Source organism: Oncorhynchus tshawytscha, linkage group LG05, assembly GCF_018296145.1.
Source record: "Oncorhynchus tshawytscha isolate Ot180627B linkage group LG05, Otsh_v2.0, whole genome shotgun sequence".
Taxonomy (NCBI): domain Eukaryota; kingdom Metazoa; phylum Chordata; class Actinopteri; order Salmoniformes; family Salmonidae; genus Oncorhynchus; species Oncorhynchus tshawytscha.
Window position 1 is genome coordinate 58,653,967 of NC_056433.1, and position 22,330 is coordinate 58,676,296.

At 46.7% G+C, this 22,330-nt stretch overlaps 1 protein-coding gene across 11 annotated transcripts in view; it reads right to left on the reverse strand.

Annotated features, from left to right (window-relative positions):
• The window catches only part of LOC112251575 (leucine-rich repeat-containing protein 7), a 192,318-nt gene that overhangs the window by 33,755 nt on the left and 136,233 nt on the right, over positions 1–22,330 (reverse strand). For all 11 annotated transcript variants that reach the window (XM_042322154.1, XM_042322161.1, XM_042322159.1 and 8 more), the window contains 3 exons: positions 22,252–22,315; positions 18,240–18,314; positions 17,390–17,534 (listed from right to left, as the gene is read on the reverse strand). In XM_042322154.1, the coding sequence (XP_042178088.1) occupies positions 17,390–17,534; positions 18,240–18,314; positions 22,252–22,315 (284 nt within the window). The remainder of the gene's footprint in view (positions 1–17,389; positions 17,535–18,239; positions 18,315–22,251; positions 22,316–22,330) is intronic.

A 22,330-nucleotide genomic window follows, 5' to 3' on the forward strand; every position in this document is an offset into this window, starting at 1 on the left:
CTATTGTTCCAGGGGAGACAGCAGAGACAATCGAACCAGGAGATTCTATTGTTACAGAGGGGAGAGAGCAGAGACAATCTAACCAGGAGATCCTATTGTTGCAGAGGGGAGAGAGCAGAGACAATACAACCAGGAGATCTATTGTTCCAGAGGGGAGAGAGCAGAGACCATATAACCAGGAGATCCTATTGTTGCAGAGGGGAGAGAGCAGAGACAATCTAACCAGTCTACCCTAATTTTTCTGAGGGGAGAGAGCAGAGACAATCTAACCAGGAGATCTTATTGTTGCAGAGGGGAGAGAGCAGAGACAATCTAACCAGGATATCCTATTGTTCCAGAGGGGAGATACGAGACAATCTAACCAGGAGATCCTGTTGTTCCAGAGGGGAGACAGCAGTGACAATCGAACCAGGAGATCCTATTGTTGCAGAGGGGAGAGAGCAGAGACAATATAACCAGGAGATCATATTGTTGCAGAAGGGAGAGAGCAGAGACAATCTAACCAGGAGATCGTATTGTTCCAGAGGGGAGAGAGCAGAGACCATATAACCAGGAGATCCTATTGTTGCAGAGGGGAGAGAGAGGAGACCATCTAACCAGAAGATCCTATTGTTCCAGAGGGGAGAGAGCAGAGACAAGCTAACCAGGAGATCCTATTGTTGCAGAGGGGAGAGATCAGAGACAATCGAACCAGGAGATCCTATTGTTGCAGAGGGGAGAGAGCAGAGACAATCTAACCATTCTACCCTATTGTTTCTGAGGGGAGAGAGCAGAGAAAATCTAACCAGGAGATCTTAGTGTTGCAGAGGGGAGAGAGCAGAGACAATCTAACCAGGATATCCTATTATTCCAGAGGGGAGAAAGCAGAGACAATCTAACCAGGAGATCCTATTGTTCCAGAGGGGAGTCAGCAGAGACAATCGCACCAGGAGATCCTGTTGTTGCAGAGGGGAGAGAGCAGAGACAATATATCCAGGAGATCCTATTATTGCAGAAGGGAGAGAGCAGAGACAATCTAACCAGGATATCCTATTGTTGCAGAGGGGAGAGAGCAGAGACAATCTAACTAGGAGATCCTATTGTTCCAGAGGGGAGACAGCAGAGACAATCTAACCAGGAGATCCTATTGTTGCAGAAGGGAGAGAGCAGAGACAATCTAACCAGGAGATCGTATTGTTGCAGAGGAGAGAGAGCAGAGACAATCTAACCAGTCTACCCTATTGTTTCAGAGGGGAGAGAGCAGAGACAATCTAACCAGGAGATCTTATTGTTGCAGAGGGGAGAGAGCAGAGACAATCTAACCAGGATATCCTATTGTTCCAGAGGGGAGAGAGCAGAGACAACCTAAACAGGAGATCCTATTGTTCCAGAGGGGAGATACGAGACAATCTAACCAGGAGATCCTGTTGTTCCAGAGGGGAGACAGCAGTGACAATCTAACCAGGAGATCCTATTGTTGCAGAGGGGAGAGAGCAGAGACAATATAACCAGGAGATCATATTGTTGCAGAAGGGAGAGAGCAGAGACAATCTAACCAGGAGATCGTATTATTCCAGAGGGGAGACAGCAGAGACAATCAAACCAGGAGATCGTATTGTTCCAGAGGGGAGAGAGCAGAGACCATATAACCAGGAGATCCTATTGTTGCAGAGGGGAGAGAGAGGAGACCATCTAACCAGAAGATCCTATTGTTGCAGAGGGGAGAGAGATGAGACAATCTAACCAGGAGAATCTATTGTTCCAGAGGGGAGAGAGAGGAGACAATATAACCAAGAGATCCTATTGTTCCAGAGGGGAGAGAGCAGAGACAATCTAACCAGGAGATCCTATTGTTGCAGAGGGGAGAGAGCAGAGACAATATAACCAGGAGATCATATTGTTGCAGAAGGGAGAGAGCAGAGACAATCTAACCAGGATATCCTATTGTTCCAGAGGGGAGAGAGCAGAGACAAACTAAACAGGAGATCCTATTGTTCCAGAGGGGAGATCAGAGACAATCTAAGCTGGAGATCCTATTGTTCCAGAGGGGAGACAGCAGTGACAATCGAACCAGGAGATCCTATTGTTGCAGAGGGGAGAGAGCAGAGACAATATAACCAGGAGATCATATTGTTGCAGAAGGGAGAGAGCAGAGACAATCTAACCAGGAGATCCTATTGTTCCAGAGGGGAGACAGCAGAGACAATCAAACCAGGAGATTGTATTGTTCCAGAGGGGAGAGAGCAGAGACCATATAACCAGGAGATCCTATTGTTGCAGAGAGGAGAGAGCAGAGACAATCTAACCAGGCTATCCTATTATTCCAGAGGGAGAGAGCAGAGACAATCTAATCAGGAGATCCTATTGTTGCAGAGGGGAGAGAGCAGAGACAATATAACCAGGAGATCCTATTGTTGCAGAGGAGAGAGAGCAGAGACAATCTAACCAATCTACCCTATTGTTTCAGAGGGGAGAGGGCAGAGACAATATAACCAGGAGATCCTATTGTTCCAGAGGGGAGAGAGCAGAGACAATCTAACCAGGAGATCCTATTGTTCCAGAGGGGAGAGAGCAGAGACAATCTAACCAGGAGATCCTATTGTTACAGAGGGGAGAGAGCAGAGACAATCTAACCAGGAGATCGTATTGTTCCAGAGGGGAGAGAGCAGAGACAATCTAACCAGGAGATCCTATTGTTGCAGAGAGGAGAGAGCAGACACAATCTAACCAGGAGATCCTATTGTTGAAGAGGGAGAGAGAGGAGACAATCTAACCAGGAGACCCTACTGTTCCAGAGGGGAGAGAGCAGAGACAATATAATCAGGAGATCATATTGTTGCAGAGAGGAGAGAGCAGAGACAATCTAACCAGGAGATCATTTTGTTACAGAGGCAGAGAGGAGACAATATAACCAGGAGACCCTACTGTTCCAGAGGGGAGAGAGCAGAGAAAATCTAAACAGGAGATCCTATTGTTGCAGAGAGGAGAGAGCAGAGCAATCTATCCAGGAGATCGTCGTGTTGCAGAGGGGAGAGAGCAGAGAAAATCTAACCAGGATATCCTATTATTCCAGAGGGGAGAGAGCAGAGACAATCTAAACAGGAGATCTTATTGTTGCAGAGGGGAGAGAGCAGAAACAATCTAACCAGGATATCCTATTTTTGCAGAGGGGAGAGAGCAGAGACAACCTAAACAGGAGATCCTGTTGTTCCAGAGGGGAGAGCAGAGACAATCTAACCAGGACATCCTATTTTTGCAGAATGGAGAGAGCAGAGACAATCTAACCAGGAGATCTTACTGTTGCAGAGGGAGAGAGCAGAGAAAATATAACCAGGAGATCCTATTGTTGCAGAGAGGGAGAGAGCAGAGGCAATCTATCCAGGAGATCGTCGTGTTGCAGAGGGGAGAGAGCAGAGAAAATCTAACCAGGATATCCTATTATTCCAGAGGGGAGAGAGCAGAGACAATCTAAACAGGAGATCCTATTGTTCCAGAGGGAGTCAGCAGAGACAATCGAACCAGGAGATCCTATTGTTGAAAAGGGGAGAGAGCAGAGACAATATAACCAGGAGATCCTATTGTTGCAGAATGGAGAGAGCAGAGACAATATAACCAGGAGATACTATTGTTGTAGAGGGAGAGAGCAGAGACAATCTAACCAGTCTACCCTATTGTTTCAGAGGGGAGAGAGCAGAGACAATCTAACCAGGAGATCTTATTGTTGCAGAGGGGAGAGAGCAGAGACAATCTAACCAGGATATCCTATTTTTGCAGAGGAGAGAGAGCAGAGACAATCTAACCAGGAGATCCTATTGTTCCAGAGGGGAGAGAGCAGAGACAATCTATCCAGGAGACCCTATTGTTCCAGAGGGGAGAGAGCAGAGACAATCTAACCAGGAGATGATATTGTTACAGAGGGGAGAGAGCAGAAGAGACAATCTAACCATGAGATCCTATTGTTACAGAGGGGAGACAGCAGAGACAATCGAACCAGGAGATCCTATTGTTGCAGAGGGGAGAGAGAAAATACAATCTAACCAGGAGATCCTATTGTTGCAGAGGGGAGAGAGCAGAGACAATCTAAACAGGAGATCCTATTGTTCCAGAGGGGAGACAATCTAACCAGGAGATCCTATTGTTCCAGAGGGGAGAGAGCAGAGACAATCTAACCAGGTTATCCTATTGTTCCAGAGGGGAGAGAGCAGAGACAATCTAACCAGGAGATCCTATTGTTCCAGAGGGGAGAGAGCAGACACAATCTAAACAGGAGATCCTATTGTTCCAGAGCGTAGATAGCAGACACAATCGAACCAGGAGATCCTATTGTTGCAGAGGGGAGAGGGCAGAGACAATATAACCAGGAGATCATATTGGTGCAGAGGGGAGAGAGCAGAGACAATGTAACCAGGAGATCCTATTGTTGCAGAGGAGAGAGAGCAGAGACAATCTAACCAGTCTACCCTATTGTTCCAGAGGGGAGAGAGCATAGACAATCTAACCAGGAGATCCTATTGTTCCAGAGGGGAGAGAGCAGAGACAATCTAAACAGGAGATCCTATTGTTCCAGAGCGGAGATAGCAGGCACAATCAAACCAGGAGATCCTATTGTTGCAGAGGGGAGAGGGCAGAGACAATATAACCAGGAGATCCTATTGGTGCAGAGGGGAGAGAGCAGAGACAATCTAACCAGGATATCCTACTGTTCCAGAGGGGAGAGAGCAGAGACAATCTAACCACGAGATCCTATTGTTGCAGAGGGGAGAGAGAGGAGACAATCTAACCAGGAGATCCTATTGTTGCACAGGGGAGAGAGATGAGACAATCTAACCGGGAGATCCTATTGTTGCAGAGCGGAGAGAGCGGAGACAATCTAACCAGGATATCCTATTGTTCCAGACGGGAGAGAGAGGAGACAATATAACCAGGAGATCCTATTGTTGCAGAATGGAGAGAGCAGAGACAATCTAACCAGGATATCCTATTGTTCCAGAGGGGAGAGAGCAGAGACAATCTAAGCTGGAGATCCTATTGTTCCAGATGGGAGAGAGCAGAGACAATCTAACCAAGAGATCCTATTGTTGCAGAGGGGAGAGAGCAGGCACAATCAAACCAGGAGATCCTATTGTTGCAGAGGGGAGAGGGCAGAGACAATATAACCAGGAGATCCTATTGGTGCAGAGGGGAGAGAGCAGAGACAATGTAACCAGGAGATCCTATTGTTGCAGAGGAGAGAGAGCAGAGACAATCTAACCAGTCTACCCTATTGTTTCAGAGGGGAGAGAGCAGAGACAATCTTACCAGGAGATCCTATTGTTCCAGAGGGGAGAGAGCAGACACAATCTAACCAGGAGATCGTATTGTTACAGAGGGGAGAGAGCAGAAGAGACAATCTAACCAGGAGATCGTATTGTTACAGAGGGGAGACAGCAGAGACAATCGAACCAGGAGATCCTATTGTTGCAGAGGGGAGAGAGCAGAGACAATCTAAACAGGAGATCCTATTGTTCCAGAGGGGAGAGAGCAGAGACAATCTAACCAGGAGATCCTATTGTTCCAGAGGGGAGAGAGCAGAGACAATCTAACCAGGAGATCCTATTGTTCCAGAGGGGAGAGAGCAGAGACAATCTAACCAGGAGATCCTATTGTTACAGAGGGGAGAGAGCAGAGAAAATCTAACCAGGAGACCCTACTGTTCCTGAGGGGAGAGAGCAGAGACAATCTAACCAGGAGATCCTATTGTTGCAGAGGGGAGAGAGCAGAGACAATCTAACCAGGAGATCCTATTGTTGCAGAGGGGAGAGAGCAGAGACAATCTAACCAGGATATCCTATTGTTCCAGAGGGGAGAGAGCAGAGACAAACTAAACAGGAGATCCTATTGTTCCAGAGGGGAGATCAGAGACAATCTAAGCTGGAGATCCTATTGTTCCAGAGGGGAGAGAGCAGAGACAATCTAACCAAGAGTTCCTATTGTTGCAGAGGGGAGAGAGCAGAGACAATCTAACCAGGATATGCTACTGTTCCAGAGGGGAGAGAGCAGAGACAATCTAACCAGGAGATCCTATTGTTGCAGAGGGGAGAGAGCAGACACAATCGAACCAGGAGATCCTATTGTTGCAGAGGGGAGAGGGCAGAGACAATATAACCAGGAGATCATATTGTTGCAGAGGGAGAGAGCAGAGACAATCTAACCAGGAGATCCTATTGTTGCAGAGGGAGAGAGCAGAGACAATCTAACCAGTCTACCCTATTGTTCCAGAGGGGAGAGAGCAGAGACAATCTAACCAGGAGATCCTATTGTTCCAGAGGGGAGAGAGCAGAGACAATCTAAACCAGGAGATCCTATTGTTCCAGAGGGAGAGAGCAGGCACAATCAAACCAGGAGATCCTATTGTTGCAGAGGGGAGAGGGCAGAGACAATATAACCAGGAGATCCTATTGGTGCAGAGGGGAGAGAGCAGAGACAATGTAACCAGGAGATCCTATTGTTGCAGAGGAGAGAGAGCAGACACAATCTAACCAGGAGATCGTATTGTTACAGAGGGGAGAGAGCAGAAGAGACAATCTAACCAGGAGATCGTATTGTTACAGAGGGGAGACAGCAGAGACAATCGAACCAGGAGATCCTATTGTTGCAGAGGGGAGAGAGCAGAGACAATCTAAACAGGAGATCCTATTGTTCCAGAGGGGAGAGAGGGGAGACAATCTAACCAGGAGATCCTATTGTTCCAGAGGGGAGAGAGCAGAGACAATCTAACCAAGATATCCTATTGTTCCAGAGGGGAGAGAGCATAGACAATCTAACCAGGAGATCCTATTGTTCCAGAGGGGAGAGAGCAGAGACAATCTAAACAGGAGATCCTATTGTTCCAGAGCGGAGATAGCAGGCACAATCAAACCAGGAGATCCTATTGTTGCAGAGGGGAGAGGGCAGAGACAATATAACCAGGAGATCCTATTGGTGCAGAGGGGAGAGAGCAGAGACAATGTAACCAGGAGATCCTATTGTTGCAGAGGAGAGAGAGCAGAGACAATCTAACCAGTCTACCCTATTGTTTCAGAGGGGAGAGAGCAGAGACAATCTTACCAGGAGATCCTATTGTTCCAGAGGGGAGAGAGCAGACACAATCTAACCAGGAGATCGTATTGTTACAGAGGGGAGAGAGCAGAAGAGACAATCTAACCAGGAGATCGTATTGTTACAGAGGGGAGACAGCAGAGACAATCGAACCAGGAGATCCTATTGTTGCAGAGGGGAGAGAGCAGAGACAATCTAAACAGGAGATCCTATTGTTCCAGAGGGGAGAGAGCAGAGACAATCTAACCAGGAGATCCTATTGTTCCAGAGGGGAGAGAGCAGAGACAATCTAACCAAGATATCCTATTGTTCCAGAGGGGAGAGAGCAGAGACAATCTAACTAGGAGATCATATTGTTACAGAGGCGAGAGAGAGGAGACAATATAACCAGGAGACCCTACTGTTCCAGAGGGGAGAGAGCAGAGAAAATCTAAACAGGAGATCCTATTGTTGCAGAGAGGAGAGAGCAGAGGCAATCTATCCAGGAGATCGTTGTGTTGCAGAGGGGAGAGAGCAGAGAAAATCTAACCAGGATATCCTATTATTCCAGAGGGGAGAGAGCAGAGACAATCTAAACAGGAGATCCTATTGTTCCAGAGGGGAGTCAGCAGAGACAATCGAACCAGGAGATCCTATTGTTGTAGAGGGGAGAGAGCAGAGACAATATAACCAGGAGATCCTATTGTTGCAGAATGGAGAGAGCAGAGACAATATAACCAGGAGATCCTATTGTTGTAGAGTGGAGAGAGCAGAGACAATCTAACCAGGAGATCCTATTGTTGCAGAGAGGAGAGAGCAGACATAATCTAACCAGGAGATCTTAGTGTTGCAGAGGGGAGAGAGCAGAGACAATCTAACCAGGATATCTTAGTGTTGCAGAGGGGAGAGAGCAGAGACAATCGAACCAGGATATCCTGTTGTTCCAGAGGGGAGAGAGCAGAGACAATCTAACCAGGAGATCCTATTGTTCCAGAGGGGAGAGAGCAGAGACAATCTATCCAGGAGATCATATTGTTCCAGAGGGGAGAGAGCAGAGACAATCTAACCAGGATATCCTATTGTTCCAGAGGGGAGAGAGCAGAGACAATCTAACCAGGAGATCCTATTGTTGCAGAGGGGAGAGAGCAGAGACAATATAACCAGGAGATCCTATTATCGCAGAGGGGAGAGAGCAGAGACAATCTAACCAGGACATCCTATTGTTGCAGAATGGAGAGAGCAGAGACAATCTAACCAGGAGATCCTATTGTTGCAGTGGGGAGAGACCAGAGACAATCTAACCAGGAGATCTTACTGTTGCAGAGGGGAGAGAGAAAAGACAATCTAACCAGGAGATCCTATTGTTGCAGAGGGGAGAGAGCAGAGACAATCTAAACAGGAGATCCTATTGTTCCAGAGGGGAGAGAGGGGAGACAATCTAACCAGGAGATCCTATTGTTCCAGAGGGGAGAGAGCAGAGACAATCTAACCAGGAGATCCTATTGTTGCAGAGGGGACAGAGCAGAGACAATCTAAACGGGAGATCCTATTGTTCCAGAGCGGAGATAGCATACACAATCGAACCAGGAGATCCTATTGTTGCAGAGGGCAGAGACAATATAACCAGGAGATCAAATTGGTGCAGAGGGGAGAGAGCAGAGACAATGTAACCAGGAGATCCTATTGTTAAGAGGAGAGAGAGCAGAGACAATGTAACCAGGAGATCCTATTGTTGCAGAGGAGAGAGAGCAGAGACAATCTAACCAGTCTACCCTATATTTCCAGAGGGGAGAGAGCATAGACAATCTAACCAGGAGATCCTATTGTTCCAGAGGGGACAGAGCAGAGACAATCTAAATGGGAGATCCTATTGTTCCAGAGCGGAGATAGCATACACAATCGAACCAGGAGATCCTATTGTTGCAGAGGGGAGAGGGCAGAGACAATATAACCAGGAGATCCTATTGGTGCAGAGGGGAGAGAGCAGAGACAATGTAACCAGGAGATCCTATTGTTGCAGAGGAGAGAGAGCAGAGACAATCTAACCAGTCTACCCTATTGTTTCAGAGGGGAGAGAGCAGAGACAATCTTACCAGGAGATCATATTGTTCCAGAGGGGAGAGAGCAGAGACAATCTAACCAGGAGATCCTATTATTCCAGAGGGGAGAGAGCAGAGACAATCGAACCAGGAGATCCTATTGTTGCAGAGGGGAGAGAGCAGAGACAATATAACCAGGAGATCCTATTGTTGCAGAGGGGAGAGAGCAGAGACAATCTAACCAGGACATCCTATTGTTGCAGAATGAGGAGAGCAGAGACAATCTAACCAGGAGATCCTATTGTTGCAGTGGGGAGAGACCAGAGACAATCTAACCAGGAAATCTTACTGTTGCAGAGGGGAGAGAGAAAAGACAATCTAACCAGGATATCCTATTGTTGCAGAGGGGAGAGAGCAGAGACAATCTAAACAGGAGATCCTATTGTTCCAGAGGGGAGAGAGGGGAGACAATATAAACAGGAGATCCTATTGTTGCAGAATGGAGAGAGCAGAGAAAATCTAACCAGGAGATCCTATTGTTCCAGAGGGGAGAGAGAGGAGACAATCTAAACAGGAGATCCTATTGTTGCAGAGGGGAGAGAGCAGAGACAATCTAACCAGGAGATCATATTTTTCCAGAGGGGAGAGAGCAGAGACAATCTAACCAGGAGATCCTATTGTTACAGAGGGGAGAGAGCATAGACAATCTAAACAGGAGATCCTCTTGTTCCAGAGGGGAGAGAGAGCAGAGACAGTCTAACCAGGAGATATTATTGTTCCAGAGGGGAGAGAGCAGAGACAATCTAACCAGCAGATCCTATTGTTACAGAGGGGAGAGAGCAGAGACAATCTAACCAGGAGATCCTATTGTTGCAGAGGGGACAGAGCAGAGACAATCTAAACGGGAGATCCTATTGTTCCAGAGCGGAGATAGCATACACAATCGAACCAGGAGATCCTATTGTTGCAGAGGGGAGAGGGCAGAGACAATATAACCAGGAGATCCTATTGGTGCAGAGGGGAGAGAGCAGAGACAATGTAACCAGGAGATCCTATTGTTAAGAGGAGAGAGAGCAGAGACAATGTAACCAGGAGATCCTATTGTTGCAGAGGAGAGAGAGCAGAGACAATCTAACCAGTCTACCCTATATTTCCAGAGGGGAGAGAGCATAGACAATCTAACCAGGAGATCCTATTGTTCCAGAGGGGACAGAGCAGAGACAATCTAAATGGGAGATCCTATTGTTCCAGAGCGGAGAGATACAAAATCGAACCAGGAGATCCTATTGTTGCAGAGGGGAGAGGGCAGAGACAATATAACCAGGAGATCCTATTGGTGCAGAGGGGAGAAAGCAGAGACAATGTAACCAGGAGATCATATTGTTCCAGAGGGGAGAGAGCAGAGACAATCTAACCAGGAGATCCTATTGTTCCAGAGGGGAGAGAGCAGAGACAATCGAACCAGGAGATCCTATTGTTACAGAGGGGAGAGAGCAGAGACAATATAACCAGGAGATCCTATTGTTGCAGAGGGTAGAGATTAGAGACAATCTAACCAGGACATCCTATTGTTGCAGAATGGAGAGAGCAGAGACAATCTAACCAGGAGATCCTATTGTTGCAGTGGGGAGAGACCAGAGACAATCTAACCAGGAAATCTTACTGTTGCAGAGGGGAGAGAGAAAAGACAATCTAACCAGGATATGCTATTGTTGCAGAGGGGAGAGAGCAGAGACAATCTAAACAGGAGATCCTATTGTTCCAGAGGGGAGAGAGGGGAGACAATATAAACAGGAGATCCTATTGTTGCAGAATGGAGAGAGCAGAGAAAATCTAACCAGATGATCCTATTGTTGCTGAGGAAACAATCTAACCAAGAGATCCTATTGTTCCAGAGGGAGAGAGCAGAGACAATCTAACCAGGAGATCCTATTGTTCCAGAGGGGAGAGAGCAGAGACAATCGAACCAGGAGATCCTATTGTTGCAGAGGGAGAGAGCAGAGACAATATAACCAGGAGATCATATTGTTGCAGAGGGGAGAGAGCAGAGACAATCTAACCAGGACATCCTATTGTTGCAGAATGGAGAGAGCAGAGACAGTCTAACCAGGAGATCCTATTGTTGCAGTGGGGAGAGACCAGAGACAATCTAACCAGGAAATCTTAGTGTTGCAGAGGGGAGAGAGCAGAGACAATCTAACCAGGAGATCCTATTGTTGCAGAGGGGAGAGAGATGAGACAATCTAACCAGGAGATCCTATTGTTGCAGAGCGGAGAGAGCGGAGACAATCTAACCAGGAGATCCTATTGTTCCAGAGGGGAGAGAGAGGAGACAATATAACCAGGAGATCCTATTGTTGCAGAATGGAGAGAGCAGAGACAATCTAACCAGGATATCCTATTGTTCCAGAGGGGAGAGAGCAGAGACAATCTAAACAGGAGATCCTATTCTTCCAGAGGGGAGAGAGGGGAGACAATATAAACAGGAGATCCTATTGTTGCAGAATGTAGAGAGCAGAGAAAATCTAACCAGGAGATCCTATTGTTCCAGAGGGGAGAGAGAGGAGACAATCTAACCAGGAGATCCTATTGTTACAGAGGGGAGAGAGCATAGACAATCTAAACAGGAGATCCTCTTGTTCCAGAGGGGAGAGAGCAGAGACAGTCTAACCAGGAGATATTACTGTTCCAGAGGGGAGAGAGCAGAGACAATCTAACCAGCAGATCCTATTGTTACAGAGGGGAGAGAGCAGAGACAATCTAACCAGGAGATCCTATTGTTACAGTGGGGAGAGAGCAGAGACAATCTAACCAGGAGATCCTATTGTTGCAGAGGGGAGAGAGCAGAGACAATCTAAACAGGAGATCAAATTGTTGCAGAAGGGAGAGATCAGAGACAATATAACCAGGAGATCCTATTGTTGCAGAGGGGAGAGAGAGGAGACAATGTAACCAGGAGATCCTATTGTTGCAGAATGGAGAGAGCAGAGACAATCTAACCAGGAGATCCTATTGTTGCAGTGGGGAGAGACCAGAGACAATCTAACCAGGAAATCTTACTGTTGCAGAGGGGAGAGAGAAAAGACAATCTAACCAGGATATGCTATTGTTGCAGAGGGGAGAGAGCAGAGACAATCTAAACAGGAGATCCTATTGTTCCAGAGGGGAGAGAGGGGAGACAATATAAACAGGAGATCCTATTGTTGCAGAATGGAGAGAGCAGAGAAAATCTAACCAGATGATCCTATTGTTGCAGAGGGGAGAGTGAGGAAACAATCTAACCAAGAGATCCTATTGTTCCAGAGGGGAGAGAGCAGAGACAATCTAACCAGGAGATCCTATTGTTCCAGAGGGGAGAGAGCAGAGACAATCGAACCAGGAGATCCTATTGTTGCAGAGGGGAGAGAGCAGAGACAATATAACCAGGAGATCATATTGTTGCAGAGGGGAGAGAGCAGAGACAATCTAACCAGGACATCCTATTGTTGCAGAATGGAGAGAGCAGAGACAGTCTAACCAGGAGATCCTATTGTTGCAGTGGGGAGAGACCAGAGACAATCTAACCAGGAAATCTTACTGTTGCAGAGGGGAGAGAGAAAAGACAATCTAACCAGGATATCCTATTGTTGCAGAGGGGAGAGAGCAGAGACAATCTAAACAGGAGATCCTATTGTTCCAGAGGGGAGAGAGGGGAGACAATATAAACAGGAGATCCTATTGTTGCAGAATGGAGAGAGCAGAGAAAATCTAACCAGGAGATCCTATTGTTCCAGAGGGGAGAGAGAGGAGACAATCTAAACAGGAGATCCTATTGTTGCAGAGGGGAGTGAGCAGAGACAATCTAACCAGGATATCCTATTGTTGCAGAGGGGAGAGAGCAGAGACAATCTAAACAGGAGATCCTATTCTTCCAGAGGGGAGAGAGGGGAGACAATATAAACAGGAGATCCTATTGTTGCAGAATGTAGAGAGCAGAGAAAATCTAACCAGGAGATCCTATTGTTCCAGAGGGGAGAGAGCAGAGACAGTCTAACCAGGAGATATTACTGTTCCAGAGGGGAGAGAGCAGAGACAATCTAACCAGGAGATCCTATTGTTCCAGAGGGGAGAGAGAGGAGACAATCTAAACAGGAGATCCTCTTGTTCCAGAGGGGAGAGAGCAGAGACAGTCTAACCAGGAGATATTACTGTTCCAGAGGGGAGAGAGCAGAGACAATCTAACCAGCAGATCCTATTGTTACAGAGGGGAGAGAGCAGAGACAATCTAACCAGGAGATCCTATTGTTACAGTGGGGAGAGAGCAGAGACAATCTAACCAGGAGATCCTATTGTTGCAGAGGGGAGAGAGCAGAGACAATCTAAACAGGAGATCAAATTGTTGCAGAGGGGAGAGATCAGAGACAATATAACCAGGAGATCCTATTGTTGCAGAGGGGAGAGAGAGGAGACCATGTAACCAGGAGATCCTATTGTTGCAGAGGGGAGAGAGCAGAGACAATCTAACCAGGAGATCCTATTGTTGCAGTGGGGAGAGACCAGAGACAATCTAACCAGGAAATCTTACTGTTGCAGAGGGGAGAGAGAAAAGACAATCTAACCAGGATATCCTATTGTTGCAGAGGGGAGAGAGCAGAGACAATCTAAACAGGAGATCCTATTGTTCCAGAGGGGAGAGAGGGGAGACAATATAAACAGGAGATCCTATTGTTGCAGAATGGAGAGAGCAGAGAAAATCTAACCAGGAGATCCTATTGTTCCAGAGGGGAGAGAGAGGAGACAATCTAAACAGGAGATCCTATTGTTGCAGAGGGGAGAGAGCAGAGACAATCTAACCAGGAGATCATATTTTTCCAGAGGGGAGAGAGCAGATACAATCTAACCAGGAGATCCTATTGTTACAGAGGGGAGAGAGCATAGACAATCTAAACAGGAGATCCTCTTGTTCCAGAGGGGAGAGAGCAGAGACAGTCTAACCAGGAGATATTATTGTTCCAGAGGGGAGAGAGCAGAGACAATCTAAACAGGAGATCAAATTGTTGCAGAGGGGAGAGATCAGAGACAATATAACCAGGAGATCCTATTGTTGCAGAGGGGAGAGAGAGGAGACCATGTAACCAGGAGATCCTATTGTTCCAGAGGGGAGAGAGCAGAGACAATCTAACCAGATGATCCTATTGTTGCAGCGAGGAGAGAGCGGACACAATCTAACCAGGAGATCCTTTTGTTGCAGAGGGGAGAGAGCAGAGACAATCTAACCAGGAGATCCTTTTGTTGCAGAGGGGAGAGAGCAGAGACAAAATAACCAGGAGATCCTATTGTTGCAGAAGGGAGAGAACAGAGACAATCTAACCAGGAGATCCTATTGTTCCAGAGGGGAGAGAGCAGAGACAATCTAACCAGATGATCCTATTGTTGCAGCGAGGAGAGAGCGGACACAATCTAACCAGGAGATCCTATTATTCCAGAGGGGAGAGAGCAGAGACAATCTAACCAGGAGATCCTATTGTTGCAGAGAGGAGAGATCGGACGCAATCTAACCAGGAGACCCTACTGTTCCAGAGGGGAGAGAGCATAGAAAATCTAAACAGGAGATCCTATTGTTGCAGAGAGGAAAGAGCGGACACAATCTAACCAGGAGATCCTATTATTCCAGAGGGGAGAGAGCAGAGACAATCTAACCAGGAGATCCTATTGTTGCAAAGAGGAGAGAGCGGACGCAATTTCACCAGGAGACCCTACTGTTCCAAAGGGGAGAGAGCAGAGACAATCTAACCAGGAGATCCTTTTGTTGCAGAGGGGAGAGAGCAGAGACAAAATAACCAGGAGATCCTATTGTTGCAGAAGGGAGAGAACAGAGACAATCTAACCAGGAGATCCTATTGTTGCAGAGGAGAGAGAGCAGAGAAAATCTAACCAGTCTACCCTATTGTTTCAGAGGGGAGAGAGCAGAGACAATCTAACCAGGAGATCCTATTGTTGCAGAGGAGAGAGCAGACACAATCGAACCAGGAGATCCTATTGTTGCAGATGGGAGAGAGCAGAGACAATCTTACCAGGAGATCCTATTGTTCCAGAGGGGAGAGAGCAGAGACAATCTAACCAGGAGATCCTGTTGTTCCAGAGGGGAGACAGAAGAGACAATCTAACCAGGAGATCCTATTGTTACAGAGGGGAGAGAGAGGAGACAATCTAACCAGGAGACCCTACTGTTCCAGAGGGGAGAGAGCAGAGACAATCTAACCAGGAGATCCTATTGTTGCAGAGAGGAGAGAGCAGAGACAATATAACCAGGAGATCCTATTGTTGCAGAGGGGAGAGAGCAGAGACAATGTAACCAGGAGATCGTATTGTTGCAGAGAGGAGAGAGCAGGGACAATCTAACCAGGAGATACTGTTGTTGCAGAATGGAGAGAGCAGAGACAATCTAACCAGGATATCCTATTGTTGCAAAGAGGAGAGAGCGGACGCAATTTCACCAGGAGACCCTACTGTTCCAAAGGGGAGAGAGCAGAGACAATCTAACCAGGAGATCCTTTTGTTGCAGAGGGGAGAGAGCAGAGACAAAATAACCAGGAGATCCTATTGTTGCAGAAGGGAGAGAACAGAGACAATCTAACCAGGAGATCCTATTGTTGCAGAGGAGAGAGAGCAGAGAAAATCTAACCAGTCTACCCTATTGTTTCAGAGGGGAGAGAGCAGAGACAATCTAACCAGGAGATCCTATTGTTGCAGATGGGAGAGAGCAGAGACAATCTTACCAGGAGATCCTATTGTTGCAGATGGGAGAGAGCAGAGACAATCTTACCAGGAGATCCTATTGTTCCAGAGGGGAGAGAGCAGAGACAATCTAACCAGGAGATCCTATTGTTACAGAGGGGAGAGAGCAGAAGAGACAATCTAACCAGGAGATCCTATTGTTACAGAGGGGAGAGAGAGGAGACAATCTAACCAGGAGACCCTACTGTTCCAGAGGGGAGAGAGCAGAGACAATCTAACCAGGAGATCCTATTGTTGCAGAGAGGAGAGAGCAGAGACAATATAACCAGGAGATCCTATTGTTGCAGAGGGGAGAGAGCAGAGACAATGTAACCAGGAGATCGTATTGTTGCAGAGAGGAGAGAGCAGGGACAATCTAACCAGGAGATACTGTTGTTGCAGAATGGAGAGAGCAGAGACAATCTAACCAGGATATCCTATTGTTGCAGTGGGGAGAGAGCAGAGACAATCTAACCAGGAGATCTTAGTGTTGCAGAGGGGAGAGAGAAAAGACAATATAACCAGGAGATCCTATTGTTGCAGAGGGGAGAGAGAGGAGACCATGTAACCAGGAGATCCTATTGTTGCAGAGGAGAGAGAGCAGAGACAATCTAACCAGGAGATCCTATTATTCCAGAGGGGAGAGACCAGAGACAATCTAACCAGGAAATCTTACTGTTGCAGAGGGAGAGAGAAAAGACAATCTAACCAGGATATCCTATTGTTGCAGGGGAGAGAGCAGAGACAATCTAAACAGGAGATCCTATTGTTCCAGAGGGGAGAGAGGGAGACAATATAAACAGGAGATCCTATTGTTGCAGAATGGAGAGAGCAGAGAAAATCTAACCAGGAGATCCTATTGTTCCAGAGGGGAGAGAGCAGAGACAATCTAACCAGGAGATCCTATTATTCCAGAGGGGAGAGAGCAGAGACAGTCTAACCAGGAGATATTACTGTTCCAGAGGGGAGAGAGCAGAGACAATATAACCAGGAGATCCTATTGTTGTAGAGGGGAGAGAGCAGAGACAATCTAAACAGGAGATCAAATTGTTGCAGAGGGGAGAGATCAGAGACAATATAACCAGGAGATCCTATTGTTGCAGAGGGGAGAGAGAGGAGACCATGTAACCAGGAGATCCTATTGTTGCAGAGGGGAGAGAGCAGAGACAATCTAACCAGGAGAACCTATTGTTCCAGAGGGGAGAGAGAGGAGACAATATAACCAAGAGATCCTATTGTTCCAGAGGGGAGAGAGCAGAGAAAATCTAACCAGGAGATCCTATTGTTCCAGGGGGGAGAGAGCAGAGACAATCTAACCAGGAGATCCTATTGTTCCAGAGGGGAGAGAGCGGAGACAATCTAACCAGGATACCCTATTTTTTCAGAGGGGAAAGAGCAGAGACAATCTAACCAGGATATCCCATTGTTGCAGAGGGGAGAGAGCAGAGACAATATAACCAGGAGATCCTATTGTTGCAGAATGGAGAGAGCAGAGACAATCTAACCAGGAGATCCTACTGTTCCAGAGGGGAGAGAACAGAGATGTTATATGGCCTCACCTATGGTGTCAGGCAGATGCTGCAGCATGTTGGAGGAGAGTAGGAGGTCCTCCAGGCACTCACAGCCAGAGATGTCAGTGTCCAGGCTTTCAATCCTGTTTTTAGCCAGGTCTAGGTAGCGCAGCTGCCTCAGCTTCCCTATACACTTCAGCAGAAGGGGAGGGAGAGACATGGAGAGATGGATGTTAGAGTGGTTGAAGAGAGAGAGACAGAGAGAGAGACACAGAGAGAGAGGGGGGGAGAGACAGACAGACAGACAGAGAGAGATGGAGAGACAGGGGAGATGGAGAGACAGAGACAGACAGAGAGAGATGGAGAGACAGAGAGAGACAGAGAGAGAGAGAGAGAGAGATGGAGAGACAGGGGAGATGGAGAGACAGAGACAGAGAGAGATGGAGAGAGAGAGAGAGAGAGAGAGAGAGAGAGAGAGAGAGAGAGAGAGAGAGACAGAGAGAGAGAGACAGAGAGAGAGAGACAGAGAGAGACAGACAGAGAGAGAGAGAGACAGAGAGAGAGAGAGAGAGAGAGAGAGAGAGAGAGAGAGAGAGACAGAGAGAGACAGAGAGAGAGAGACAGAGAGAGAGAGAGACAGAGAGAGAGACAGAGAGAGAGAGAGACAGAGAGAGAGACAGAGAGAGAGACAGAGAGACAGAGAGAGACAGAGAGAGACAGAGAGAGACAGAGAGAGAGTGTTGCCATTGTTCCAACATGTGGGTTTGAGGGAACTGTCTTGCAAGAGTTTCCCTATGGTAGTGCATCACACCCGCCATCTACAGACTTCATTAGGGCCAATGACAAATGAAACAGACAGATAGTGACTGGAGGTGGTAGTGAAGGGCTGTAGGCCTACCCCAGGTATCTTCTGCAGAGAGTTGTTGTCCATCCACAGCTCCTTTAGGTTATGGATCTGCTCCAGGACTTCAGGCTGAAACACCAAAGACACACAACATCCTGTAGCTGTCTAGAACAACCAGCAGCAGGAGGGCTGTACCTTAGAAAATAGCCCAGAAACTAGGGCAGAGACATAAGAAAGCCCTGGCAACTTGGAGTCAGGGCAGGGTGAGGAGTGGCATTTCATTTATCATCATGGTAAAGGAAGTGGGATTTTAACACCAACAATATAAGAAGTGAATAATCTCAATCCACAACACCAATGGGGGTAATAACAAAAGTAGGGATGTCAATGACGGCATGTGCACACAGAGTGGTGCAAGGTTACGATCCTCAGTCGCTCCTCCAGATGTATTCTAGAATCATCTCACGTTCCGTATTCTATAATGGGAAAGGTGTGTTTGAATCGCTGCACGGGCCACAGAGTGGGGTAATGAATGAATGGAGCTCTGTGAGTGATTGTATTCGATACAGGCCTGTGTGGAGAGGCCTGGCCAGACTGTGTGTGTCTCTCTGGAGTAAAGGTTATACCCGACTATGTGTAAATGACTCCATTAGGCCAACCTGAGAGACTAAGTGACAGACCCCACAGTCCTTCATGCTGCCCAAATCAATTCCAATCTCTCTCATCTAGGTGTTTCATGCATTTCTTTCCCCAGCATGGTGTGGCATCATTGGTGTGGCAGTCAATAAGGACTCCAAATAGTATTGTGGACTATTTTCTATTTACACTATTTCTGATTGTTATTTCTGACAGCTTTTTTCTCATAGTTGTGAGGGTAGCTACAGTATCTTGTGTGTTTTCTGAAAAAGTAGTGATGTTTTATTAAGTTTGCCAAGGGCATTCTCCTAAAAAAAAATGGTATGTGCTAGCTTCAGTGACAGAATTTGTGAGCGAAGTTAACAGAATCTCAGCATGGAAGCAGCCAGAACCTAACAACAACAAAAACAGGAGGTACACAACCACTTTCTCAAAAATAATAGAAATTCCTACAGTATCATTTGAGACTTTACAACATAGCAATCTAAATCAGACTGATGCAATGCATTTTCTATTATCTGCTCAAAAAAAGTACAATTTAGAGTAAACTTCAAACCCCCAAAAAAACAAATGAAGTTTCCATCCCACTAAGGGTATAAAGAAGGTCATTGGGTAATGGATGCGGTGCTAAAAATGTCCCATGTAGTCGCCGTGTCCCCTACCTGCCCACTACCCTCCCAAAACACCACACACAATCTCCAAATCCCTCATTGAACTCTTGGAGTGTTGTGTGTAGTATGACTCATTAATCCATAACTCACTATCTACAGTACAGCTGGAGTCAGTACAGTAGCACCACACTATTTTACTTGTAAGTTCAGCGTTAATGAGAAACAAAGAGAAGGGTTGGCATGGTGGACTGTGTTGGCACCTCTACCATGCCTCCTGTTCTCTCCGGATGGAGATTAAACACTTGGATGGTGCTCATTGCCATGGAGCTTCCTGTGCAGAGGCATGTCTTCTTGTCTGTCTTTGAAGCGCTGGGATGTCATTTCCTCTCTGCTGATGACATCCACTGCTCTGCTCTACCCCGGCCCTCCAAGCACCGGCATCTGCATCCCCCTCCCCCTCCCCCCTTCCCCTTCTCCAGGCAGGGACTTTAATTAGGAAACTTTCCTCACTCTCTGCCTGTGACACACAGGACTCAGCATCTGCTCGTGGCTCAGCTGGGCCCACATGTGCTGAGGTCATTGTTTGGTTTCGTCACATGACAATGCTTCTGAAGTTGCAGACGTTTTCACATCTGCATCTTCTGCATGCGTTTAGCCTAGAGCAAGAAGGACAATGTTTTCAGTCTCATTCATATCAATGAGCTGCTTGTGCTGAATGCACATAAGGTGCATAAGATAAGGTCTTCTGAATCCTGGTCTTATACATGTAAATGTTTGCAGTTTAGTAAAACCGAGTAGAAGACTGATTGCCACTAAAATAAGGCATGAGCTGAAATCAGAGCTTTCATAGAGCTTCTGGTTCAGCCAACCTGCTAGAAGCTCTGTTGATTCTGAATTACATTCCAGAGCTTAGTTAAATTAAGGGGAAAGGTGTCTGCCTCTACAAAGAAATACCAATAAACCAGGACGGAATTCTGGAAAAAATCCATGAATTCTCCGTGCTGAAAAACACTGATAGAATAATCTAACATTCGCCACAGAAACCATCAGCTGAAGAAATGCAATAGGTATGTTGGCACAAAGTATGGGGCAGACAACAGCTTAAGGAATGCGAGAAAATGCATTATATTTTCCCTGGGCTTCGAAATCAGCAGGCAATAAAGCTAGACTACAGGATTCTATTTGAGGGGAATTGAGATGCAATTGGCAATGTTGCTCACACTATCAGCAAAAAGCAACAGGAGTCCTTGAATGGGGAAGGGATAGGACAAGAGAGGCCATAAGTGGAGGGAGGAAGGCTTGTATTTAAGTAGGACACACAGATTGTGAGTTCAGACTATAGCACCAGGAAGAGTTGATGGGCACTCTCTCTCTCTGCAGTAACTTGGGGGCTTCAGCAAAGCATGCTTATCACAATGCCAAACCATCTGCTCCCTTGGAACGGGCTGTGCAAAATATGCCTTTTCCTCACTTCCCAAGGACAAAGTCCTGGAAATACTAAAGGTACATCAGACGTGACAGAAAGTATAGACGAGGGGTTCCCAAACTTTTTTACACGACTCCATCATGTAAACAAAGTGACGTAATCAACGGCCAATGTTGTCTTTTTTAAACTGGGGTTATGACAGTCTATTACAAATCAGTCTGACAGTACTTTTGACAGTATTTCAATCTGAAGGAAGTATGTTTTGAAGTGACTGAAATGCATCAGAAAGGTAATGGGAAGTTCAGAAGACCATCAGGTAATAATTTTGTATGATCTTGATATTATTTTCCCCCCAGTCTGATTTAGTGCCTGGTCTTGTCCACTCTGTTCTAGTAAGTCCTGCGTGGCTTGTGGGCTTTGCAGGGAAACAGAAGACACATACGTGTCTTAGAGTCTTATCTTTCAGTAATGGGGTCATAATATTTTGTAGTTTAAACTGTTCAAAAAAATGGAGCCATTTTTAGGAAGAAAACAGAAACAGCTCTGTTTAATACATCTAGCGGCTACCGGCTATGAAGCAAGTTCAATCTTTTTTATTTCACTTCAGAGTTTCTCTCACAACCCTATTTTCAAATAAGGCGACCCCACATGGGGTTGCGACCCCTCGTTTGAGAAACGCTGGTTCAGACCTACAACCAACTCCAAACAGAAAAATGCTCTTATGTTTAAAATTCGATGGTTGGAACATATCACCCAGTCATTCTGAGATGGGTTTGTTTGCCTGTTAATCTTGACCTTGAGTGAGGAGGAGGCAGGTGCTGCCGTGTGCATAGTGAGTGTGTTCCATCGCCACAGTGAGTCACAGAGGGGTCCGTGGAGGCAGCCCAGCCCTCAGTCTAACAGCACATTTAGACATGCACAATTAAGGCATCAGTGGGACCTGTGGCACAGAGCATGTCATGCATGGCATCACCCAGCAGCTCTCCCAGGGGCTCCGCAGTCCCAGCACAGTGTGTGATCATGTTAACCAAGGATGACTTGAAAAGTTACGCACTTGAAAAGCCTCCCTCCCTCCCTGAGCATTCTGCATCCACACACTTCATATTGCCCCATTTTAGATATCACATGGATTGTCGGTCAATAATCATGCAACATTTTAAACTAATCTCACAGTACCTCTCTATTGTACCAGCCATTTCCCATGGCACGCATTCACGCACACATGTACACACACAAACAGCGGGCGGAGGGAGCAGTGCTGGAGAAGTAATGAGGGTGCAGAGCAGAGCGAGGGGGGCCTGGCTCGTCTTCCAGGTCTGCTGGGTCATGGCTGCCTGTGTGGTGACAGCTGCTGTCCACGTGACTGCCGTCTTCAAAGGGCCTCTTTTCTTACCAGTTCAGTGAATTCATTGCTTCCCAAGTCTAATCGCTCCAGCTGTGACAGTCTGTGTATTGACCTGCAGCAAACAAGA